The 25,632-nt window shown below is 40.7% G+C and overlaps 1 protein-coding gene across 26 annotated transcripts in view; it reads left to right on the forward strand.

The window, feature by feature from the left end:
* Positions 1 to 20,428: 20,428 nt before the first annotated feature.
* Positions 20,429 to 25,632, forward strand: part of CAST (calpastatin) — a 112,763-nt gene continuing 107,559 nt past the window's right edge. For 9 of the 26 annotated variants that reach the window (XM_019027442.4, XM_019027439.4, XM_063705886.1 and 6 more), the window contains exon 1: positions 20,594 to 21,063. In XM_019027442.4, the coding sequence (XP_018882987.2) occupies positions 20,989 to 21,063 (75 nt within the window). In that variant the 5' untranslated portion in view covers positions 20,594 to 20,988. Of the gene's footprint in view, positions 21,064 to 21,504; positions 21,733 to 25,632 lie in introns of those variants that run through there. The other 17 variants (XM_019027438.4, XM_063705884.1, XM_019027446.4 and 14 more) reach the window with 7 other exon arrangements.

Raw genomic sequence — 25,632 nt, forward strand, 5'->3', positions numbered from 1 at the left:
GGGGTAATGAAAAAAACTCCACTCTTGAGAATCGGGCTCTTTGCTGGGCCAACAACTAACTAGCGCCATGTGAATCATCCCTTTTCATTGTTTACAGTGCTTGATGGTTTCCCAATGCCAAGAGGATGGAGTTTAGACCCTTATGACCTCGCAGCCTCATCTACAGCCTTCTTCTGCCTTCTGGCTAATGTGTTCCAGCCATGCCCTCCTACTTTCAGATCCTGAAACATGCCTGGCTCTCCCCAGTTCCTGCCTCTGCTCATTTACCCTCTCCTGGACTACCTTTCCCCATTGCAACCCCTTCATCCTCCAAGTCCCAGTTTAGGTGTCTCTTGCTCCTTTTTGGATCTTCTAAGTTCAGGTCCACTTTCCTGCAAGCTCACAAAGCTCCCTCTAACTTTGCCCAGCATTGCATAATATTGTAACAGGCTAGAACCTATTTAAAGCCCAGGATCCTCACAGCTCAATCCTAAATGCAGTCTGTATTTAAAGAAACAGTGGTCAAAAGTTCACAAAGTAATTAAGTGTTTTAATCTTTACTGAAGTCTCTTTACTGCAATTGAAAATGCCTGAGAGGGTGCACAATCTAAATTCTCAGCAAAACATCTCAGAAATGCTTCCTCCTTTTATCTTGCTCCCATTATCTCCCCATGCACTGAAACTTCTATAAGCTCTCCAGAAACCAACCAGATGTTATCTTACCTGATTTCTCTTTGTTTCCTTATGCAATGATACACTTCTTCTCTTTACTACATTCTTTGATCCCTGTCATAACTGTTTACCTGTATCCACCACTAGACTCCATGATGAAAAGGATCATTTCAATCTTATTCACAGAACTTGAGATAATGCATGGTACATAATATGTCCTCAATAAATATTTGTTAAATGGATAAGGACACATTATTGGGTCCTTCCAGGCTAAACTTTCTTCTTCCAAGAAGAAATAGACTGGGGAATTTAGAAAGGCACTTCCAGTTGAAATGGTTCACTACTGAACAGGGCCAGGAGGCCATGAGGAGAACTGTTTAAACACTTTGTGGCACTATTTGCATTGAATGGCTCTCGTGGTTGATAATGATAGTAAATAAAGCACATATAGTTCCTTTTTTTTTTTTTTTTTTTGAGACAAGATTTTGCTCCTGCTGCCCAGGCTGGAGTGCAGTAGCCTGAGCTCGGTTCAGTGCAACCTCCACCTCCTGGATTCAAGCAATTCTCGTGCTTCAGCCTCCCAGGTAGCTAGGATTACAGGCACCCGGCACCACGCCCAGCTAATTTTTGTATTTTTAATATAGACAAGAGACAGGGTTGCACCATGTTGGCCAGGCTGGTCTCAAACTCCTAACCTCAAGTGATCCACCCACCTAGGCCTTCCAAAGTGCTGGGATTACAGGTGTGAGCCACCATGCCCAGCCAAATACATATAGTTCTTAATATGTACTACAGACTGTTTCAAAGGCCTTGCATCTATTTGCTCATTTTATCCTTCTAACACCCTTATGAGGTAGGAACCATTATTTTCCCAATGTTACAGGTGAGGAAATTAAGGACCAGAGACCAGAGAGGTTGAGTAATTTGCCCTAGGTTACACAGCTGCTAAGGGACAGCATTAGCATTTAAATCAAGCAGTCTGCCTCTCTGGGCTGTGCTCTTAACCACTACTCTATATTTATTCTTTTGCTACATACAAAACAACGTTCAAATGGAATGTGGAGTGGCATGTTTGCGTGCAGCTGGGATGCAAGACACCTTGAGAGTAGGGCACTGAGATTATATTTCAAAATGATATAATATCTGCATCCCTAAAAGTGCATTTTTCTAAGTTACTTTTGCTATCTGTTCTTCAAAGTCTATCTGGAGAATACAAAATAATCGTTCAAGCCAGTCACAAAAGATCACTTATTATATAATTCGGTTTATATGAAATGTTCAGAATAGTTAAATCTATAGAGGCAGAAAAGTTAGTAGTTGTTTATGGCTGGTGAGGGGACAGATGTGAGGATAGGGAGGTGATAGCTAAAGAGTTTGGAGTTTCTTACTGGGTGCTGTGGCTCACACCTGTAATCCCAGCACTTTAGGAGGCCATGGCAGGTGGAACACCTGAGGTCAGGAGTTCGAGACCAGTCTGACCAACATGGTAAAACCCCAACTCCATTAAAAATACAAAAAAATGGGCCAGGCGCAATGGCTCACCCCTGTAATCCCAGCACTTTGGGAGGCCAAGGTGGGTGGATCACGAAGTCAGGAGATGGAGACCAACCTGGCCAACATGGTGAAACCTTGTCTCTACTAAAAATATAAAAATTAGCTGGGTGTGGTGGCACGCACCTGTAATCCCAGCTACTTAGGAGGCTGAAGCAGGAGAATCGCTTGAACCTTGGAGGCGGAGATTGCAGTGAGCCCAGATCATGACACTGTACTCCAGCCTGGCAACTGAGCGAGACTTCGTCTCAAAAAAAAAATAATAATAACACAAAAAATTAGCTGGGCATGTTGGTGTGCACCTGTAATCCCATCTACTCGGGAGACTGAGGCAGAATTGCTTGAACCCAGGCTGCAGAGGTTGCAGTGAGCCAAGATCGTGCCACTGCACTCCAGCCTGGGCGACAGAACGAGGTTCCGTCTCAAAAAAAAAAAAAAAAAAAAAAATTGACGGTTTCTTTTTGAGGCGATGAAAATGTTCTAAAATTGACTGATCATTCACATCTCTGTGAATATACTAAAAACCATGGAATTGTATACTTCATATGGGTGAATTGTATGGTATGGGGATTATATTTGAATAAAACCATTATTTAAAAAAATACTTCACAACAAATTTGTCTTTAATTGATGACTATGAATTTCAAGAAAATGCTTTAAGTTTCTTGTACAGTGAAAGTCTGTCATTTAAATTTCTCTTCACCCATTTTATATTTACTGCTTCTCCAAGAATAAGGCATTCACAGCAGAAGTAGTTTTGGTACTTGGTGGATTCAAATGGCATGTTGGTCAGCTACAGCCAGCAACTGCTAGAAAATTATCTTTAACCTTTAAAAATTATTATTACAAATAAAAATTTACTACAAATATTTTGGCGGTGTCCATTCCCAGAAAAGTCTTGTTAAACATAAAATTGTTTTTCTCATAACAGTTTATTTTGGAGTAATTTTAGACTGACATAAAAGTTGTGCAGGTGGTATGGAGAATCCACCTACAATCCTCACTCAGTTTCAATTTCCCCTGATGTTATCATCTTACATTATGGTGATACATCTGTCAAAATTAGGAAACCAACATCAGGATATTACTATTAATGAAACTCCAAGCCAGGCGCCGTGGCTCACGCCTGTAATCTCAGCACTTTGGGAGGGTGAGGCGAGTGGATCATTTGAGGTCAGGAGTTTGAGACCAGCCTGGCCAACATGGTGAAACCCCGTGTCTACTAAAAATACAAAAATTAGCCTAGCAGTGGTGGCACCTGCCTGTAATTCCAGCTACTCAGGAGGCTGAGGCAGGAGAATCGCTTGAGCCTGGGAAGCAGAGGTTGCGGTGAGCCAAGATCGGGCCACTGCACTCCAGCCTGGGTGACAGAGTGAGACTGTCTCAAAAAACAAACAAACAAATAAAACCCAAAACTCCAGACTTCATTTGGATTTATTATTCCACTAATTCCCTTTTTTTGTTGGAGGTCCCAATCCAATACTACATACTCACTATATTTAGTCATCATGTCCCCTTCGACTCCTCTGGGGCCTGTGACAGTTTTTAAGACTTTCCTTGTTTTTCATGCCATTGACAGTTTGAGTACATCTAGTATTTTGTAAAATATCTCTCGTTGTGAGCTTATCTGATGTTTTTCTCATGAGTAGGCTGGAGTTATGAGTTTGGGGAAGATTATCACAGTGCTAAAGCGGCCTTCTTGTCACATTCCACATGAGATCCACATGACTTACCACTGGTGCTGTCAACATTCATCACGCGGTTAAGGTGGTGTCTTTCAGGTTTCTCCACTTGAATGTTATTATTTCGCCCTTCCTATATTATTTGGAAGCAAGTCACTAAGTCCAGTGCATGCCCACATAATTTTTAAATGTGAAAATTGTTCCTATTTTATTCGTTTCAAACATAATATTCTTTTGCAAGATTCTCTAAGATTATTAAAATTGACTGAGATTCTCTTTTCCTTTCGTCTTTAATACTTAACTTTAAATTTTTGGATTCTAATGGTTTGGAAAAATAAATATTTTAAATTATAAGATAATATGACTGTTGCTTTCCAAGAGGTGTAATGTAAATTTAAACAATTACCTTTTTTATTTTAAAATATTAATTAGTGGGAAAACGCTGTGAAAGTATAACAAATTTTACTAATACCAAGGGAAAATAAAAGAGAGTATTTCTTATAATCTTGGAGTGGAAAGACCTCTCTAAAGGTCTAGACACAAAACATAGAAACTTGAAAGGAAAAGATTAATAAATTTGACTAAATTAAAATTTTAAAAATCTGTATAATATTTTAAAATAATAACTTAAAAATCTATAAAGACAAAAATAACTGTAAGCCAATAATAAAACCAACAATTCAATAGAAACATGGCAAAGGTCACAAATATAGAATTCACAGAAAAAGAAATATACTTTATAAACATGTGAAAAGATGCTCTAACCTGATTCAAAATAAGACAAATACATATTAAAACCACAAGGAGGTAATGTTTTTGTCCCGTTACATTACAAAGATAAAAAAAATTGATAAAACATACCACCGTCAGTATTGCAGAGAAGGAGGTACTATCCCACATCGTTGGACTGGTGCAAAAATTTTGGTTGGTAATTTGGCAAATATCTGTCCAAAATGTTGTAATTATGCATCTTTTGACTAGATATTCCACTTTTAGAAATTTCTCTAACAAATATACTTGCATATGCACAGGCACAAAGATACCTGCAAAACTGTTCATTGCAGCATCGTTTAATAACAGGGAAAAACTGAAACCAGCTAAGTGGCTACCACCAGGCAACAGTTAAATGTAGTATGAAGCAATTACATAAGATGTTATGCAGTCGTTTAAAAGGTAGATTTCTGTAAGGGGATGTGGACTGTCTTGCAAGATGTATTGTTAAATGAAAAAGGCAGTGTGAAAAACGGTGTAGATAGTATTCTAGTATGTCTGTAAAAACAGAAATATTCTTTATATAAATTTTCTTCATAACCACATATAAATTGCTGTATTGGCTGTTTCTGGAATTAAAATATTAAAAAATTATAAATAATGGTTGCCTCTGGGGAGGTGTTGTGGGGCTGCACATGTAAACAGGGAATATTTGCCTTTCATCATCGATTGGTTTTTATTATTCAACTTATTTGTTTTAAACCACACACAGCATTTCTTTGTCTATTATAATTTTAGATATCCAATAAAAAATAAATATTATAAATCAGGTGCGTGTATAATGTGTAGGTTAAAGCTTATCACTTAGAATCTCTAGAATTTCCAGTTCTTTTGCTGAAGTAACTTGTACTTCTAGAAATCACTTAGCCAAACGATAGGAGGTAAAGGTGAAACTGTTACTGATGCCCAACCTCTCTGTTGCGGACTACCAAATGAAAAGTTGTAATGAATATACCATCTCCCATTTCACCATCTTCTTGAATCATTTTGAGACTTGGATTATTTTTGTTTCTATAAGTGGCTTGACTTTTCTGCTGGGAACTGCTGGCATGTTTGTGATGGAGTTAGGGGCACTGGCTTGTTGGGTGATTTGTTGCTGCTTAGTGACATACACGGATCGGAGGAAACAAAAACCCCAACTCTCCCACAGCTCCATTTTCCACACCTGCAGTCTCAACCGGAGTCCTTAGGTTTCGGTATATCGTTTTTGTTAATTACATCCAATCCAGACTTCAAAGGCATTGGTTGTACAAGATCATACACTGAGGATGACTTGTTATTCAAATTAACACCTAGTACAGTTCTGTGGTAAAAATAGCCTTGTTGCAAGGAAGTTTCTTTGCTTTGTAAAACCGTTTTAGATTTAATAGGATTTTTACTTATATGAACCTTCGATTATACCACCTTGTGCTGTTCTAGCCAGTATCACTTTTTATGATTAGATCAGTTTCCTTTTTCTAAGTGTTATGAGTTGAAATGTGTCCCCCGCAAAATGAATATGTTGAAGTCCTAAGCCCATACGATCTTATTTGGAGATAGGGTTTTTATAGAGGTAATCAAGTTAAAATGAGGTCATTAAGGTGGGACGTAATCCAATATGACAGATTTCCTTGTTAAAAATAAATAATAAATAAATAAATAAATAAAATAAACTGGGGCACACACCGGGAGAACACCGTGTGAGAGTGGAATTACACTGCTACAAGCCTGCAGGGAGCTAGGACAGATCCTTCCCGAGCTCCTTCAGAAACAGCATGGCCCTGCGTGCACCTTGATTTTGGATTCGTAACCTCCAGAGCTGTGAGATAATAAATTTATGTTGTTCTAAGCCACCTAGTTTGAAGCTGTTTGTTATATCAGCCTAAGGACTCTGGATGGGAAATAATTGGACAAAAGTAAAAAAGACCCCAGTTCAAAATGAGCTGTGACTTTCTCCAATTCTTTCCTATACTAGGAAATACCCCCTGTGAATTTGAATTCTGCTTTTGGTAATTTAGTCTGGAAAGAGTAACTGCTTTTTCAACTTAGGTTGTGTTTCCCCAGTATTTGTAGGAAGAAACACTACAATATCACTTCTCTCTGTGTGAACTCATCTATCCTTTAGGTTATATTTTCCACTAGGCTTTGGATGTTTTTACTCAAGTTGTTTCTTCTGCCTAGAATGACTTACCACCCTCTTTTTGCTAAACTGTGTGCCTTCCCCTCTTTCAAAACCCACTTTCAGAACTTGTCTGCAGATTCATTTCCTTATTGGTCTTTCTAGATTAAGTCTTTCAGTATAGAGTCACTCAGCAAGACTGTGAATGCTTTATATTGCCAAGTTTACACTCCTCTCCTCATAAACTATTTATTTCTCTCTGCATATTTAATATTTAGGTATATTTAAGTTTCAGCACTTGAATTAATATATCTGTATATTTAAGTTTCAGCACTTGAATTAATATATCTGTATATTTAAGTTTCAGCACTTGAATTAATATATCTGTGTATTATTTTTAAGTGGCAACATCTTTGAAGGAAAAGTTTTTTCAGTCAGCAAGTAATAACAAACGTAATAGTTACAATTGCTACATTTATGAGTACTTAGTACCTCTGCATTGTGAAACTGGGAGAGGTTTCATATATATATATATGCGTGTGTGTGTGTGTGTGTGTGTGTGTGGTGTAATAAGACACTCGTTCACAGTCACACAGCTAGGTAGTGGCAGAGCCAGGAATTCATTCCAGGCTGAATAGATTCTGAAGCCCTAGCTCTGAGACGCCTACTCAGTAAAGATGGTCCATTCACCTGACTCCAGCTTAGGTCAGGGACTTCATCTTGCTCACAGATCTACCCCCAGGGCCTGGAATACTGTCTGGCACATGGTGGATACAGGATTCATGTTTTTGTTGCATAAACAGTCTGTAGCTCTGTCGATGTATGGCTATATTAATAGGAATAGAGGTACTCATAGGGCAAGACATGTCTTTTTAAAAATGTTAGCTCAAACCATATAAAACTGCCTATATTCAAAGTTTTTAACCTACAGAGATGGCAGTTTCATGCTGTTCAATCTTATACAATTTGCCAAAAGAATTTAAAATTAATAAAAGGTTCAGTCTTTTGCTGTTAGATTTGTTTTAAAAAAGTTTTTCATGTCAGTGAGCCTCAGACTCCCATTGCAGCCCTTGGTTTCTGACAAGGACAATAAATTACTGTGTTTCTGTCATTATACAGTCTCAACACAAGCCTGTGTTCCTGGCATCTGTCTGACATTGCAGATGTTTTCTTTTAATAAGCAGAGTTAAAGTTCTTCTCTCATTAAAGAATTTTGCTATTCACATAAGTCGAATAATGAGAAAGCCCTGGGAATGTAACCTCTCCCAGGATCCATTGTTTGTCATCTTCTCGTAAATATTTGAAGTCAATGGGCCTGATTTCTAACTCTCTTCCATTGATCTGCTCTCTGGCCCTCTGCCACCTTGGATCAAGCCACCTTTGCCACCTTGGTTTCCCCATTGTTCAGTCATTCTGGGGCTAGTGGATAAGTCTGTTGAAAGAGTCATAGAACTGGATTCTAGTTTTCCACCAGAACTAGTGATGTAATTTTGACCCAATTGAGCAGTCTCTGAACTGTTTCCTGAATAATAAAATGAAAATTATGTTCATCCTGCATCATCACAGGTTTATTGCCAGCATTCAAACTGTAAAATACCATTCAAATGTGACATGTTCCTGTTAGAGTTGCATTTAAACTTCAAGTCACAGAGGCAGTAAAGATTAGTCAATCCTTGGTGTATATAATGAGTTAGGTAATACTGTAATGACGGTAACACAATAGCTAACAGTCATAAAATTTTCTCTCTGACAGACACTATTCTAAAACTTTTACTTGGATATTCTCACATAATCCTTATAGCAACCTCATAAGTTAGATATTATTCTATCTGTATTTTACAGTTGAAGAATCTGAGTCAGAGAGATTGAATAAATTACACAGTGAGGAAGTGGCAGAACCAGCCCTTTGCAGCCAAGCTTTCAGCCTGTGGTAGACACATACAATGCTCATCAAATACCCATGTGTTTCCTTTAATTTCCTGGACTCCCTTGTAATTAAACTGGGGCCTTGGAACTAGTTCTAGCCAATGGACTAGAAGTACGTGGGATGAGGGTCACTTCCAGTTTGAAGCATAGAGCAATATTTAGGACCCTTCACGCATTTTCCTTTTCCTTGTTAGAGGCCTCAGGTTGAAATGATGATGTCAACGATGAAAGCGTGGGTCACTTGGAAGCAAGCTGCTTTGGGGAGCTGCTGGGCCTACAACAGACCTTGCATGAAAAAGGAATGTGCTTTCATGTGACCAACCACTTAGGTTTCAGGTTTGTTAGTTATTGAAGTATAGCCTATCTTATCCTGATGACTATCCTACTTGTTGAAGTAAATATATTCATTTCTGAATCTAGAAATTATACACTGTAACTTGGAGTTTGAAATCCAATATTAACAATCAGATAATTGTCCTCTAACGTGCTTCCTCCTAAAAATCTTCCTTTCAGAATTATTTTACGTAATTTGCAGCTCTCCCCTTCACTTTCTCTACCCATCAGCCTAAGATGTACTTTCCATATATGTAATTTGTCTCCCTACCTCTTACCCACTTAATTGTGTGTGTGTGTGTGTAGCGTGTGTGCATTCGTTGGAGGATAGGTGGGAGAAAGGGAGAAAAGATTACTCAAAACATTCTTTACTGCTTTCCAGATGTATACCATCCTTTTAAAGATGGAGATAGAGAAGATTTAGGAAAGAATTTTTTCAGCAGACTAGCGCAAAATAGATATTTAGAATTGTGTTTGGAAATTTGTTTTCCAATCTTGACACTGAAGCATTCATTGGCTGATGTATTGTGATTCTTCTTTTTGCTGTGCTCTCTCAGAATTGAACTTGGATAATAGTGTGGGTAGATATTTTCTTTCCAAGAACATTCTGGAGAAAAAATTGAACTAATAAAACAATAGACCCAAGCAGTACTAGAAATAAATGCGGTTTTAGGGAAATGATGCTGCCAATGCCAGCCTCCCCATCTCAATTATCTCAATCAGACAAAAATCTACTGTGCCCTGGGTTCCTCAGCAACAAAGCACTGTCTAGTTAGAAAGCAGAACAGCAACTTGTAGTGGAACAAGAACTTCGGTTTCTCCATAACACGGCAGAGGATGTCCCTTCAGCCTCTGAGACATTCTAACGTGGGACAGAGCACCAGGAATATGCCGAGGGAAGTGTGTGCGTGTGTGTGTGTGTGTGTGTGTACTAATATCAGTCAATGCTGGTTTTTTAAGACATCATTACTTGGTTGTGTCTTCTCTGCTTTCTCTGCTGTCTTTTCAGAAATCCTACTGGATAGATGTTGTATGTCTTGAGTTGATATCTAATTTTCTTATCCTGTCTCTACTGTCCTTTCCTTTGTAAGCTTCCCATCTCACCTGAGATTGGGAAGGGATAGTTGCCTTGATGTGTGAAAAGGAAGAAAGAGACTGAGGTTCTAACTGCAATCTGTAAAGATTTTCACCCATCTCTCTCTTTTCAACCCATGCCCCACCTCCAAACCCTGAACTTTCAAACTGGCATTAGACCTTGCTCACTTCTGTCCATATCTCCCCAGCAGACTCTCAGGCTGTAGCTTTCTCCATTCTGTAAAATTTGGTTTATACTACACCTTTTACAAAAATGTGTTGATATATCATGTTTGTAATTGTCTCCTGTTCTATGCCCTTTATCCTGTGGGTTTAGAGCTTTCCTATTTGTTTTAATTTCATTTACTCTCAGTGAAGTTTCAGGGGAGAGAAGGAATAAAGACACACATATTTAATCTGTGTGTTAAATCAGAATCTCCCTGTGACATGTTTTTAAAAGTAACAGCCCTGCAAGGTATATATTAGTAGGCTCGTGTTACAAAGATACTGAGTCTCAGAGAGCTTCGGTAAACTTCCTAAGCGCTTACTGCTAAGGACCACAACTGGGATTCAAATCCATATGCAATCGAATCCAAAACCCCTGCTCTTCACCAGAGCAGATCTTCCTGCAGTGGCCACTAGGGCAGTGTCAGAGGACCTCCCAGGGATGGTTCTAAGGAGATGGTTCATAGCAAACGAGGTCCAGACCAACCCTTAGGTATCTTCCAACCTAGGTTGTAATAATTGGCTTTGCTTTGTTTGATAACTACAAATGATTTCCTACATGGAGTCTATAATTAGAATACTCATGGTATAAAAATAACACACGTTAGGGAAAAATGTAGAATTGATGGGTCATGGGGATTTTTTTAAACAAAGATAATTGGTGTAATGCCATTTTAGCCTAAGTACTAAATAGTGCTCAATGAAAACTCTGGAGGAGGAACATAAACAGAAAAACTAGCTGAGTAATCCACAGCACCTAATTATACATTTAGCCACTCATCCAATCAGCTCACAGCACACCTACAAAGAGGAAACCCTATGTTTAGGTGACTCCTCTGTGAAGCCTCCACTTAAATGCTCTGTGTCACAGAGCCTCCTGACACACAGCATTTGGCCTAACCCACTCAGGGAGTAAGATATGTGCCATATGTTCATTTTAAGATTTCCCTTGGATGTGTTATTTGCACATGGGATCATCTTGCCTATATTAAAATGACACAATGCAAAATATAAGATGTGATATCTGATGTATCCCAGGAAAAACAGAGCTCGTGACAGAAATTGGTGGTCACAGGGACTCCAACAGTCAGAGGCTAACTACTGCATACTTCAGAAGGGGCACAGACTGCACAGGAACCATAATCCCTTTCTGCAAGACAACAGGTTTGGGAGAGGTAGCTAGGCACCAACTGAGACCACACCCTCTTACCCACCTGCTGTGAGGAACTGGTTTGGCTTGAGCGCAGTGCTTGAAGGATGTCTCCTAATCCTTGAGACCCATCAGGGTCCCTGTTGAGCCTGAGTTTCCCACAGCCATTATCTCCCAAATTAATGGCAGTTATTCCACAGTTTAGTGATTGCCTTCATATTTTCTCACAGGCTCCAGGGACATATCTACTCTGTGCCACAGTTATTCTGTATCCTCAGGGTGGGATCAGACCTCACAGGGAGTCTCTGTGTCTGAGTAGGCAAACCAGTCCAGATTCATTGCCTTGGGGCAGGGCTAGACCCCACCTGGTATTGAAGTTATGCCAGACATGTGTTTTTAATCACATTTTTTTCCTCAAAGTCAACTGCATAATAAATTCATAATAAATAAATGCTGTCTCATCTAGAGAGTTCTGGGAGACCTAGAAAAACAGATGATTAAAAGAGAACAATTGAGTTGTTGCTCCAGAAAGGGCAACAATTTGGAAAGGAAGTGTAGTTAGTAGACCTGGCTTTGGAATCTGGCTCTGCCACCTCCCAGCTGTGGATGAAGTCTTACCTTCTTAAAACACCCACCTCCTTCTCTGTAAAATAAGGGTACAAATAAAACCTCGTAACATTGCTGTGAGGGTTTATAAAATGAATATAAAGTCCTAGATTAGAGTAAGCAAAAGGTAAATCATAGATGAAATAAAAATTATTTAAAAGCTCTTTTCTTTTTCTTCTTTTCTCTCAGATCTTTATCTTGTATCTTAACCCAATATTTAGAAAACGAAGGAATATTTCATTTTGGCTTCTCTAGAAAGAAAAGAAAAAAGAATTTGGGGGCCAAAATAATTATCTTTAAGTATCTGAAAGACTGAAAAGCTAAATAAATAAATAAATAACTATGAGTCTTATTCTGTATTTTTCTAGTGGTTGTTTTAGTCTAATACTTGTTGTTTCCCCTTAAAAATACTACTTAATTTCCCCTTTTTCATACTTGTTGCTTAACTATCCTTCTTTCCTTTTTCTTCTTCTTCCTCTCTCCCTTTTCTCTTCCCTTGTATCTCTCCTTTCTCCTTATCATTTTCTTTTCTTTTCTTTTCTTTTTTTTGAGATGGAGTCTCACTCTGTTGCCCAGCTGGAGTGCAGTGGTGCGATCTCAGCTCACTGCAACCTGTGCCTCCCGGATTCAAGGAATTATCCTGCCTCAGCCTCCCGAGTAGCTGGGATTACAGGTGTGCGCCACCATGCCTGGCTAAATTTTTTTGTATTTTTAGTAGAGACAGGATTTCACCATATTGGCCAAGCTGGTCTCAAACTCCTGACCTTTTGATCTGTCTGCCTCAGCCTCCCAGAGTGCTGGGATTACAGATGTGAGCCACCGCACCCGGCCCATTTTCTTTTTTCAATTCTTCTTCTTACCTTTCTTTCACTTTCACTACTTTCCTCATTTATGCTTCCTATATCTTTTTCTTAAGAAAACCAAACTGTGGAGTACATAATGTAAGCAAAAAAAACCTCACATGTGTAGTGTGCATAGCTACTGTATATTACCAGTTTCAAAAACAAAGCACTCTCTTTTTCTCTGATGTTATATTTTAATCTGAGAAGTAATATTTGCAGAGTTTTCAGTGGTTTGAAGAAAGTAAAATATAACACAAATATCTTCTAGACATACACAGTATAAGCTTTTACTTGACTACACTCAGACGTTATCAAGAGTAAGTTCATTAATAACTTGCTGTTATATCAAAATTGGAAAATGAAAAGTAAGAAAAAACAAAAAAGGGGCATCTGGATTTTCAAGAATATTGCAATACATTTGGAAGTGGAAGCTGAGCGCACAAGAAGAGAACAAATAAAGACAATGTATATTTGTGTTAAATTTGGGGAGGGCTCACATGATAAAAGACCTTCACAGCTAGCTCAAAAGTTAAGACTTTCCTTTTATTATTTTTATTGCATACTATGTGTTTATTGCAAGAACCATTAAGAAATATAAGAAATATTAAGAAAACATAAACTGGGAAAATAAAACCAAAATAGAATTACCCAAATGCTCACATCTAGTTAATTTCTTGATGTATAGGTCTATCTTTAGCTCTACAATGTTCATGCTATTTTATAAATACATTGTTCTTCTAAGAAGTTAATGAATATTTTTCTGTGTCAATAAATATGGAATAGAAACCTTTCAAGACCTATAGGTGATCAGAAAAGGACAAAAAAGATGTGGGGCAGAGTGATGAGCAAGACCTGATGGTGGGTAAACATGTCCTGCTACTTGAAGAATGTGCAGGATTTAGATAACCAGATGGAAGATGTCTCTCAGAAGAACAGCAACATGGAAAACTGCAGGAAAGGGAAAGTGCATGCACGGGTCATGCATGGTCCAGTAGGGGTACCAGTGTGGCTGGGAAGCTGGCTTTCTGTGGATAAGAGGGAAAAGGCAGGGAGAAGGATAGACCCAGGCAAAGAGAAGCTTTAGAGTACCTATTCTTTATCTTCTCTGAAAACTGGACAAGAAGAAATGGATTTGAATGGCAGTCCAGTCAAATGCAGATGGCTCTCCACATAAAGAGAATTGTTACAAATGATCTGCAGTAGTGAATGAAAAACTGGGATTCCCCTCTAGAGAGCTTTAAAAAAGGACAGATGTCTGAGCTCAAATAAGGATCTACTGTAGATACTTGCAATGCATTTGCCTTATCTTAGCTCATCTTAGTAGTAGGCAATTTAACAATATATTCTGGCTTACTGTTTTTCAAACTGTGGGCACAATAGTTGGTTATGACATTTAGTGAGTCATCATCAACAGTTTAAAAAAGAAATTTGAATAAAGTAGAACAGAAGTTAAATATCAGAATATGCTGCCATTGTTAACATTCTCAAGAGCCTATTTGTGTAAATCGGGATTTTCAATCTTGAGCCAATTAAAACAACAAAAAAAATCTGGCTGAACAGTGCACCAGAAATGCAGGTAGCATTATCTTCATGTGTCTCAGACTGTAATAAACATGAACAGGCAAAGATAGCTGCAGCATTAAGTAAAATATTTCCTAATTTTTAGTTTTTATTGTTTGTTTTGGATTTGTTTCCACTTTGTGTTTACAGATTAATAAAACATAGTTCACATTATTCATTGTTTTTACCTGATCATAGATAATGAAGAATTGTTCCATGAAACTTCATGTTCAAATCATGTGCATTTATATGTACTAGTTGCAATGTAAAATGTATTTCTTACTGAGGACCACGGGGAAAAAAGTTTGGAAAAATTACTAAGAACTTTACTTAAGAACAATTTGTATACTCTATGCATATTCTGCTTAGTTTCTGAATTGGTTGAGACTCTTGGTAATAAATAACAGAAAAAGCAACTTGTACTATTAAAACAAAAATGAGGGGAGATTACTTTGAAGGCTATAGCGTACGTCCCAGAACCAAAGCCTTTTGAATGCAACTGGGCCTCACTAGAGAGTGCAGCTCATTAAGTGGAAGGTCGTAAGGAAGCTCAGCCCTCTTCTGTCTCCTCCTATCTCTGCTTCCCTGGCAGGCCTGTTCTTTCTTCCTGTGCGGGCTGGCTTTCCGGGTCCTCAGTTTCCACAGTGAAGCCCAGGTCTACATGCTTCACGTTACGGTTTTTAGCACCCAGAAAGTTTTTTCCTCTATCTTCATCTTAATTTCATTACTCAGTCCCCACCTCCCAATGAGGAAAGAAAACCTGCCCGTTTGGGTCAGTTCAAGTCAGGTCTACCATTGGTCCAGTCAACTGTGGGCTGTGGAGAAGAGGGATAGAGCAATGGGGAGCCATGATGGGATCTGGAATTCTACTCCAAAGGAGGAATAGGGGTGAGCCGGGCAGATATTCCAAATGGCCCCTGGTGCATGCTCTTAACTCTTCTTTCTAGAAACTAGTGAATTCTTATATATTGATTCAAAGGAATCAAGATTCTGCATGTGCCCCAAATGACTTTGAGTATTAAATCCAAAGAGACACTTTTTCTTAATTAAAAAAAACACTGTGGCTTGCAGGCAATTGAAGAACCTCTTAGAAATGGCACATTTCTTTATACAATAATCTGAGCTGGAAACAGAAATGCAGGGAAAGCAACAAAAATGAAAACAAACCTGACACCAATAAATATGTAATGTGAAGTGATCTGCAACAAGAAGGATCAAGACTATTTTATAATCAAACACCAAAGAGAGGTGACCTTAGGCGTACCTTGGAACATAAAAATCTTGCTTTGCAGGATGGCTTTATTTTCTGCCTTAAATCTAACCAAAGAGTTTGCAGTATTGTGTGGTTTGGGTGTGGCGGTAGAAGCCTGGGGTGAGTCACCATGATGACCAGTTGTGGTTTCTTTTTTGCTATAGTGAAGAAATGTGGTTTGCTCAGCATATCGTCCCAATCTACATGCCTTCTGGATAGGCTACAAGAAATACCTATTAATGGACAAAAGACAGGCTGAGGGAGGAAATGAAGTCTAGGCCTGGGAAAACTTAGATGACAATTTTTTGAGTGGGAGGGAGTAGGTTAGGATATATAGAAAGGAAAAGATAATTGATTCAAAATCTTCAATATGACAAGAATATGATAATTCTTATAATAAAAATTGATTCCTATGAATGACTTGGTCTAGATATATTCCAGACAGAAATAGCACATTAAAAAATTAATCTAGCTTTGGTAAATATTTGAAGCAAGCAGTTGGCTGTACAGATATTTGGGCTGCAAAAATTTCTATATAGAAAATTAATTCCATAAGATGGTGTTTGTGAGTGGGAGAAAAATGAAAGTTAGTGGAAAGTGGCAAGATTTCAAAAATATAACTTGATTTCCAGAGATACACTTGCTAGTCTGAAAATGTAATTTTGTAGGCCAGGCGCGGTGGCTCGCACCTGTAATCCTAGCACTTTGGGAGGCTGAGGCGGGTGGATCACATGAGGTCAGGAGTTCAAGACCAGCCTGGCCAACATGGCAAAACCTCATCTCTACTAAAAATACAAAAATTAGACGACCGTGGTGGTGGGCACCTGTAATCCCAGCTACTCAGGAGGCTGAGAGGCAGGAGAATCACTTGAACCCAGGAGGTGGAGGTTGCGGTGAGCCAAGATCGTGCCACTGCACTCCAGCCTGGACAACAGAGCGAGAGTCCATCTCAAAAAAAAAAAATGTAATTTTGTGACTCAGTTTTCTGTGTTGCCTCCAGATCTGAGGGGCCATGACGAACTTGCACCTATCCCAGGACAGGAACACGGGAGTACTTTGGGTTTAGTAAGTTCATTACCATGCACACATCATCCCAAATTTGGTTTCTTGTTGCCTAACAAATGTTAAAGTTATTTCAAATAACCAGCCACTCTATCAGCACATACACAAAAGAAGCAAACCAAAAAGAAAAAAAAAGGAAATGGAAAAATGGAAAAAGCACCCATTATTGGGAATGAGTACATCAGCGTGAATTCTGGCTGCCAGCTCAGGTATGTGGGTCTGGATTAGAGCTTTCCTAGGGTACTGCTCAGCTATGGCTCATTTTATAGTCTACAGAATGTCTGGAATGCTGGTTGAATGGAAACAGATCTATAACATTCATTGATTGGACAGGAGGTTGCTTCTTACTGGGGATCCAACAAAAACTGCTTTGCCCCTGTCCAAAGAACATTCAGGGGTTTTGAAATTTTTAACTATTAATAATAAATGCAATTTAATAATTGCAACCAGCATTTATTTGCACAATTATCATACATGAGGCACTGTGCCAAATGCTTTAATACACTGCCTTATTCCATCATCAGAATAACCCTAGGATGTAGGTACTCAGCTTTATCATCCACAGGTAACAGGTTAGGGAACTGATATTCAAAGTGATTAAGTAATTTGCTTGAGGTATGCAGTCCATAAGTGGCAGAGCTGGGATTTAAACATAGTTGTGTGGATCTAAAACTCTTATGCTTTACCCACTATGATGTATTGCCAAAATATGGCAATCTCCAGCAAATGCGATGTGGTATCTACCTGGATGTTTCTTTGGCTCTGTTTTTTATTTCTTTATAGGATTCTCTTTCAAGTATATATTTATATGCAAATCGATTCCTAGGTAGAACAGCCAGTTGGTGGAGCAGTCAGAACACACACAACATTTATCAATTAAATTCTCTGTCTTCTCTGGGTGCAGTATGTGGTGCCCCAAAATAATTACAATAGCAACATCAAAGATCTCTGATCACATATCACATAACAGATATAATGAAAAAGATTGAGGTGTTGCAAGAATTACCAAAATGTGGGTAGACATGAGGTGAACACACATGCTGTTGGAAAAATGGTGCTGACAGACATGCTCGAGGCACGGTTGCCACAAGCCTTCATTTTATAAAAAACACAGTATCTGTGAAATGCAATAAAGCAAAGAGCAATAAAATGAGGTCTGCCTGTATTTACTTGTCTGTCTCTTCTAATTGTAAAGTCCTTTAGTGTAAGAGGTCTACAGTACCTCCCCATAGCAGGCATGTTACTGAGTAAATAAAGGAATAAATGATTACCTATGTGCAGACAGTAATGTGGCAAAAGCCATTTATTTATTTATATTTAGTTTTTGTTTTTCTTGAGACAGAGTCTCACTCTGTCACCCAGGCTGGAGTGCAATGGGACAATCTTGGCTCACTGCAACCTTTGCCTCCCTTGTTCAGGCGATTCTTGTGCCTCAGCCTCCTGAGTAGCTGGGATTACAGGTGCACGCCACCATGCCCAGCTAGTTTTTTGTATTTTTAGTAGAGACAGGGTTGCGTCATGTTGCCCATGCTGGTCTCGAACTCCTGAGCTCAGGCCCTCTGCCCACCTCAGTCTCCCAAAGTGCTAGGATTACAGGCATGAGCCACCGCACCATCTATATTTAAAAGGAGCTTCCCCAAATTAGTAAATGCTGGTCCATGATATCAAAGTTCCAATAATTCTTCACTGGCTACAAGGAAAAGCAAAACATCAGGGTCTTCAACTTCTTCGAAATTCTTCTGTACTCATAGTCATTAATGCATTGTTTAGCAATTGTTCTGCTTATGTGAGTTCTGACTTTTAAGCTAAGCCTGAAGGTTAGGGTTATTATCTCTTATAGATTTTGATACCTAATATATCATGTATTACAGTGTAGCTGCTCCACAAACAATGAGCTGGTGAATAGATTGATTACTTACTCCATTACATAGACCCTCAGCTCCAGCCAGGTGAGTGGGTTCCTCTTTATCTCGTCAGGTGCCCCCACCCCTTCTCCTTCTGTTCACCAGCTAGCCAGCCTGCTCATGTCTCCTTCCTCCTTTCCCTCCTATTGTTGATACAACCCCTGTGGAACCCCAAACTCCCAAAGCACCTTTGTACTTACTCACACACTGTTAGCTCTTTCAATATCCCTATACCATCATGTGTTACAAATGCCATATAACTTCAGCTAAACTGTCAGTCCCTGGAGGACAGGCAATGTATCTTTTTAATCTATATATCTCTCCCTCTACTAGTCCTTTCACAATGTTTTACATAAAATACTCTCAAGAAATATATAACCAGTTTAAACTCAATTTTTAAATACTCTGTTGGAAAATAACCTCAAACTCTAATGCCACCAAGTCACTGGAAACCATTCCAGAGTTTGAATAAAGTACTCCAGGGATCTAAAACCTTGATTCTGGGATATGTTGGCTCCCCAGTAAGAAAATCATTCTAGTTCCTGTGGTGGAGGCCAGGAAGGAGGAGCTGCCTGTCACCTCACCCCTACAGCTTTTGTGTTCGTTTAAATTACTGTAGTGGTGTGGTCACAATCATAAGAAGATCTTGTTTTCAGACTTATGGCATAGTTTCCCTCCTTTCTGAATGTAACCGATGCCAACAATCATTTGTTTTTCCTGAGTGGACATAGTCCCAATATCTAAGTTGTTTCATTTTTATGTATAAATTCCTGCAGTGCTACCTGTTTGTTGAAATACTAGATACACAGACAGTAAGTAGGACACTTTAAGAGGAAATGCATTTAAATCCTCTTCTCCCCGCATCCCCTCCCTCAAAATTAAGAATGCTGCTAGCCTATCCTTTGAGGAAGAAGTCAGAATTCCTAAAATGAGGTACAAAGGAAACCAGAATTCTGTTCTGCCAGGCTCCATATATCATGACAAATCTCTCCTTAAAATCTGCCTTCTGGCCTGGTGTAGTGGCTCACGCCTGTAATCCTAGCACTTTGGGAGGCCGCACTGGGCAGATCACTTGCCCACTTGGGCAGGTGTTGTTCAAGACCAGTCTGACCAACGTGGTGAAACCCCGTCTCTACCATTAAAAAAAAAAAAAAAAAAAAAAAGCTGGGTGTGACAACGCGCCTGTAGTCCCAAGTACTTAGGAGACTGAGGCAGAAGAATCGCTTGAACCTGGGAGGCGGAGATTGCAGCGAGCAGAGATCGCGCCACTCCACTCCAGACAGAGCGAAACTGCCTCTCCAGGAAAAAAAAAAAAAAAGGCTCTGCCTTCTCTCTCTTCAACTGTCTAAACCCCAATGCTGCAGAAAGCGGTGACCCCAAGTCCCATAATGATGGTGCTACTGCAGGGTAACAAACAGGTTTTCTGTCAGGCCTGATGGTGAACCAGCAGCAACTTCAGGCTGACAGTTTCTCACATAAGCACGTAGGGCTTGTTAAATTTCACTTCCAGCCCCAAACCAGGAAGCGCTGTTTAAGATGAGCCCAAGACAAAAGCAATCTAGCTTCAGAAACAAAACTCGCCAGACTCTAGAAAGACTATAAGGGTTTAAATTTGGGACTGTTCTCCGTTTTGCATGGGAACCTATGTTCTCCTCCCCATAAAAGTTTATTAAAATTCGAAACTGCCAAAAAACAAAGTAAAATCATATAAAACATACACAGGCGCGTGCACGCACACACACACAGACCAATTTGTTTTTATGATCCGCTTCCTTATCTAGACTGTCCAGGCTTGGGCCAGATTTGAGTTGGTAAACTCTCGCAGCTAAAGCGGAGCAGAATGTAGAAAGAGTATCTACTTCTCCGGATTCTTGGGAGGAGGGTCGAAGCGTAGACAGGCCACGCCCGGGTCCCGCTCTCTCGCTGCACAACTGCAAGCTAGATCTGGGCATCGAAGGAGGAACGCTGCAACCTCCAACCCCTTCTTTCTGACCAACCGGGACCAGAGCAGTGCTGGGGCCGGGGAGGGTCACCGGGTGAGGACCGGGGCGGAGGGTGTTAAGTTACAGGGCAGGAGCCCGGGTCCCTCCGCAGGCAGGAAGGGGAGGGCCCATCGGGGCTAGGGGAACCCCGGCGCAGACCTGGGGTGGGGTCGGAAAAGCTGCTTCACCGCCCGCTCCCGGGCCCTCCGCTCCCTCCCTCCTTCCCTCCCTCCCTCTCTCCCTGGCAGGACTCCCCGCCAGGCCTCCCCGCCACTCTCCGCGGCGTATTCCCGGAGGCAGCGCCCGCAGCGGCCTCGCCATGTCCCAGCCCGGCCAGAAGCCCGCCGCCTCCCCGCGGCCCCGACGAGCAGCCGCCGCCCGCCGCACCCATGAGGTGAGTGGCGCTCCTGTCGGCGTCGCCGGGCTGGGCGATGGGGGACCGGGTCCCGGAGCTGTGGCCGCCCTCCCTGGGCGTTGCCAGGCTGGCGGGTCTGCAGTCCCCGGCGCCCCCGCGGGGCAGGGAGAGGGCTAGGGGCTTGGCCGCTGCCAGGCAGGTGGCTGCAGGTGGCTTCGGTTCCCCGGCCGGGTCCAGTGCGCTGGGCGTGGCGTTGGCCAGGTAGAGTGGAGGGGGGGACGCGTCAAGAAAAGTTGGCTGGTAAGACGTGGGTGAATGAGGATGAGGATGAACGGGGAATGAGGTTCACTCAGGACCCCCGAGTGAGTGGGGTGGTTTCACTGGACAGCGGGATCTAGTCTTCCGCGCTAAGGCCGGGCCGCAGGGCGTGGCTGCCTGGAGACGCAGAGCCTCTTCCCTAACCAGCCTCGAGCCAAATTGGGCGGGCGAGGAGGGGCGGGGCCTGCGCCGGGCCCCACCCCCAGGATTCTGCCCACCTGGCAGCCGCCTTGGGATGTGCGGAGCTCAGTGCCAGCCCGGTCCCGGCCAAGCGGAGTGTGAGCCCGGCGCCCCCGACGCAGCACCCCGCGCCCTCGCCGGCTCCCCCGCCGTGCGGATCGGAGCCAGCCGGTTGTTGCCATGGCTTTCGCCAGCTGGTGGTACAAGACGGTAAATGGGAGCGGTTGTGCCAGGGCAAGACCGGGAAGGGAGTGTGTTGGAAGGGAGTGTGTTTGCTTTGCCCTTCTGGGCGTGCGGATGAAGCGTTGTCCGGGGTTTGGCGGGGAAGGGGTGCGGACCGGGTGCGCCCTCCTCGCAGACCTTCAGATTAGGCTCGGGGAGAGGCAGGGGACTCACCCTCTTGTGGTATGTATGAGCGCGCCCGAGCGTGCGCGGCGCAGGCACCTCTCTCGCCCCGGTGTCAAGCACTGTGCTCTGCTGGCGCTCACAAGTGGGATGGAACTGGAATTGTTGCTGGAGGAATTCTGTCTAGGAGGTGGATTCCTGAATGCACTAGGACGCAGCTCGCAAGAGCTTTGATCTAGAGTTCTTTTTTAACCCCTAAGTAAAGTTCAAAACCTTTAGAGGGCGATTGTTGAACGTACATTCGCCGACGCAAAGGAGAGGCAGCTGCAATGTGAGTCAAGGAGAAAATCCCAAACATCAAGGGGCAGAAGCAACTGAGATCTGAGACCAAGACCCTTGGAGGGAGCGGTGGAGGGGTGGAGGAAAGAAAGCGAGGAAGTGAGAGAGGGAGGGAGAGAGAGACAGCGCGCACAAAAGCGAGCTTCTCTGCATTTTATTACTTTGGATGAGGGACAAGAACGTTCCATTTGTTTGGTGCGTTGAATGTTTGTCCTACCAATTAGGTGTGATATCCAGTCAAGCTGGCACTTCTAGTGTTTTGGAACCAGGAAGCATGATTTAACATTAGATTGCTTTCCAAAAAAAAAATCACACACAGGAGTTTTGTTGACAGTGAGAGCCAAAATGTTTATGTCTCATTGATTTATGGTGAGAATTAAAAAATTAGTTAGGTATGTTTTTTTCTCTCTTGGCATGTGGTATTGGAAAAAGCAAAGATGTTGGAATCAGACATTCTTTGGAGCTAGCTACCCTGTATAAGAATCAAGAAAGAAACTGTTACTTATCAGACAATGGACATTTATTGATCATCTATTATGTGCCAGGCAGAATTATATCCCACAAGTAGTGTTTTTTTAGATTATTTTTATTCTCCGTTTCTATATAAATAGTATATATGTATAGTGTGTATGTGTGTATATTTATAGTGTGTGTGTGCATATATATGTGTGTAAATATATATATATGCACACACACACACACAATATACTGTACAGGGTCTCTCTCACTATGTTGCCCAGGCTAGTCTAAAACTCCTGGTCTCAAGCAATCCTCCCACCTCAGCCTCCCAAAATGTTGGGATTACAGGCATGAGCCACTGCACTGGGCCTACAAGTGCTTTTTAAAGCCTCCATGTACACTGTGGAGAACAAAGAGTTTTTCTCAAATGGAAATAAGTCAACCTTTTCAACCTGTCTTCACATGTGTAAAATAGAAATTATATGCACTACATAAGTATTGGTGAGGACTAATTAGATTTAAAAGTCAAAATGTCATACACATATACTTTTAAGAATTGGGAATTCCAATTTCCCTTGAGATATTTCTTCATGAATGTTTTCCAGTACATTTCCTGGGCTTTTACATGTAGCATTTGATTGATGTGGTAAGAACAAACCACATCAATTTGCTTTGAGTCATTATTGGCCTAAGGTTCTTATCAAAATGTACCATGTACCTTATCTGCAAATATGGATAGCAGTAGTTCAGAGTCGACATCAAACTTCTCCTTCCAGACTCATGATTCTCTCCAGGAAACTCTGCTGGGTTACTTGGATGAAAGTAGTTTAAATCTATGCTTTTAACCCTGTTTTGTTTAGTCACAGTCTGATGTTTTTGCTAAAACCTCTCTTAGAATCCAATTTTGGTACTATCATGAAAACTTTTTGCTAGTAGGAACTTCCTAGAACCAGCTACATGCCTGTGATCAAGCTTTAGCTTTGCCCAAACCAGTGCTATTCAATAGAAACATAATGTGAGCCACGTCTGCAATTTCAGATTTCCAAGGAGCCACTTTAACAACAACATCACAACAAAAAGCAGGTGAAATTTGTGCTAATTGATATATTTTACTTAACCTACTATATCCCACATATTATTATTTCATCATGTAATCAGTGTGTAAGCCATTGAGATATTTTACATTCTTTTTTATATTAATTCTTCAAAATCCAATGTATATTTACATTAACAGCACATCTCAATTCACACTTGCCACATTTCAAGAGTGTTCAGTAGCCACAAGCAGCTAGGGGCTATAGTAATGGACAGTATAGCGCTAGACCATGGACTCCTAAACTTTCTTTTTTTCCTTTGGTGATAGGTGGGTGGTCACAGACAATTTTGAGAATCAAATGGGATTTATGGACTGCTTTCCCACAACAAAATACATACAAACATACACAAAATGCAGTTTCCAATATAGCTTCAGGGAGTTCAGAGATTTCCAAAAGACCACCCATAAATCCCCCAAAGGTCCATGGAGCCAGTTTATAACACACACACACACACACACATACACACACACATATACATACACACATACAAACATATACAATCCAATATACATATATGTGCATATTTATATATAATACACACATGCATGTATAATACATAGACATCTAGATTTATGTGTGTATGTATCTACAGATATAATTACAGATGTCTGTATATACACATGCATGTATAATACATATATAGACAGATTTATATGCATATATATCTACAGATATAAACACAGATATCGGTATATACACAGACATCTCAGAATACTTCAGGTAAATCCTATAATTAAAATATCTTTGTGGAATCCTTTAAGTACCAAAAAGGTTATAAATGATCTAACTTTCAAAATTTAGGCAGAATAAATTGAAATAATTAAAAGACATGTCTCAGATGCATTTGTTTAACAGCATGCCACCTATAAAGCTAGTCAGGGAAACGTTGCAATGTATATTTCCACATTGAATGTCATCAATCCTATTGACTTTATCTTCTGAAAAATGTGGTTGTAGTAAACACACACACACACACACACACACCACACAACTTTGCAGAGCTAAATTTGAAGAACATCTATGAGCTATGTAATGATCAAGCGTGAAAGAAGGTTAATTTGGCCCACACCAGTAATCACATTCCTGAATCATCAGTTGATTCTATTAGACTATGTTAATTAAAGGTGTTTCTTAGCCTAATTAGATCCATAGACCTAGTGACAGCATGATCAAGGAGCCCAGTCATTTGGGAGGCCCCATCATTGCTGCCAGCCTGGGAAGAATGTTGCAAGCCTCCCATGGTAGGACAGATCACTTGCTCACAGTGAATTTTAGAACTAAGGAAGGCAAATAACAGGGCCTGCAAAAAGGGCACAGACTTTAGGGTAATGGAAACATAGAGGTCAAATACAGCCTTTCTCTTTCAGCTGACAGTCTTTGAATTAGTTCGCGCCCCATTGTGTATAAGCCTTTTAAACCAAGAGTAGCATCTGATAATATCTTTCTTTAAATCAGTTGTGGCACTTCCCAGAAGGTTAATTATATTCTACAGGTGCCTTTTAAAGAATGCTATAGCCTTCTGGGGGTGGGAACAGTCGGGGGTCATGTGAGATTCCATGTGGATAGGTGGGTAATTAGTTCTGACTAGATTGTCTCAGCAGATACAAAACTACCTACTCTAAGTAGTACATCATTTTTCCCCCTTGAGGTATTTTTAAGATGAAAATCATATTAACAGATACTGAAGTTCTGTTCTTTGAGTTGTCTCATTTTCCTTTCGTGAAAACATACCCAGAAAGCTTTACAGCCACCATAAAGGTGGGGGGGCGGGGGGAAGTATATCAGATGTCTTCCAGTTAAGAAAAATGCAAGAACAGTTCCATCCAATAAACACTGTTCATGTAAGTTATCTCCTCAGATGGAAAAGTCA

This window comes from Gorilla gorilla, chromosome 4 (genome assembly GCF_029281585.2).
Source record: "Gorilla gorilla gorilla isolate KB3781 chromosome 4, NHGRI_mGorGor1-v2.1_pri, whole genome shotgun sequence".
Classification (NCBI taxonomy): Eukaryota; Metazoa; Chordata; class Mammalia; order Primates; family Hominidae; genus Gorilla; species Gorilla gorilla.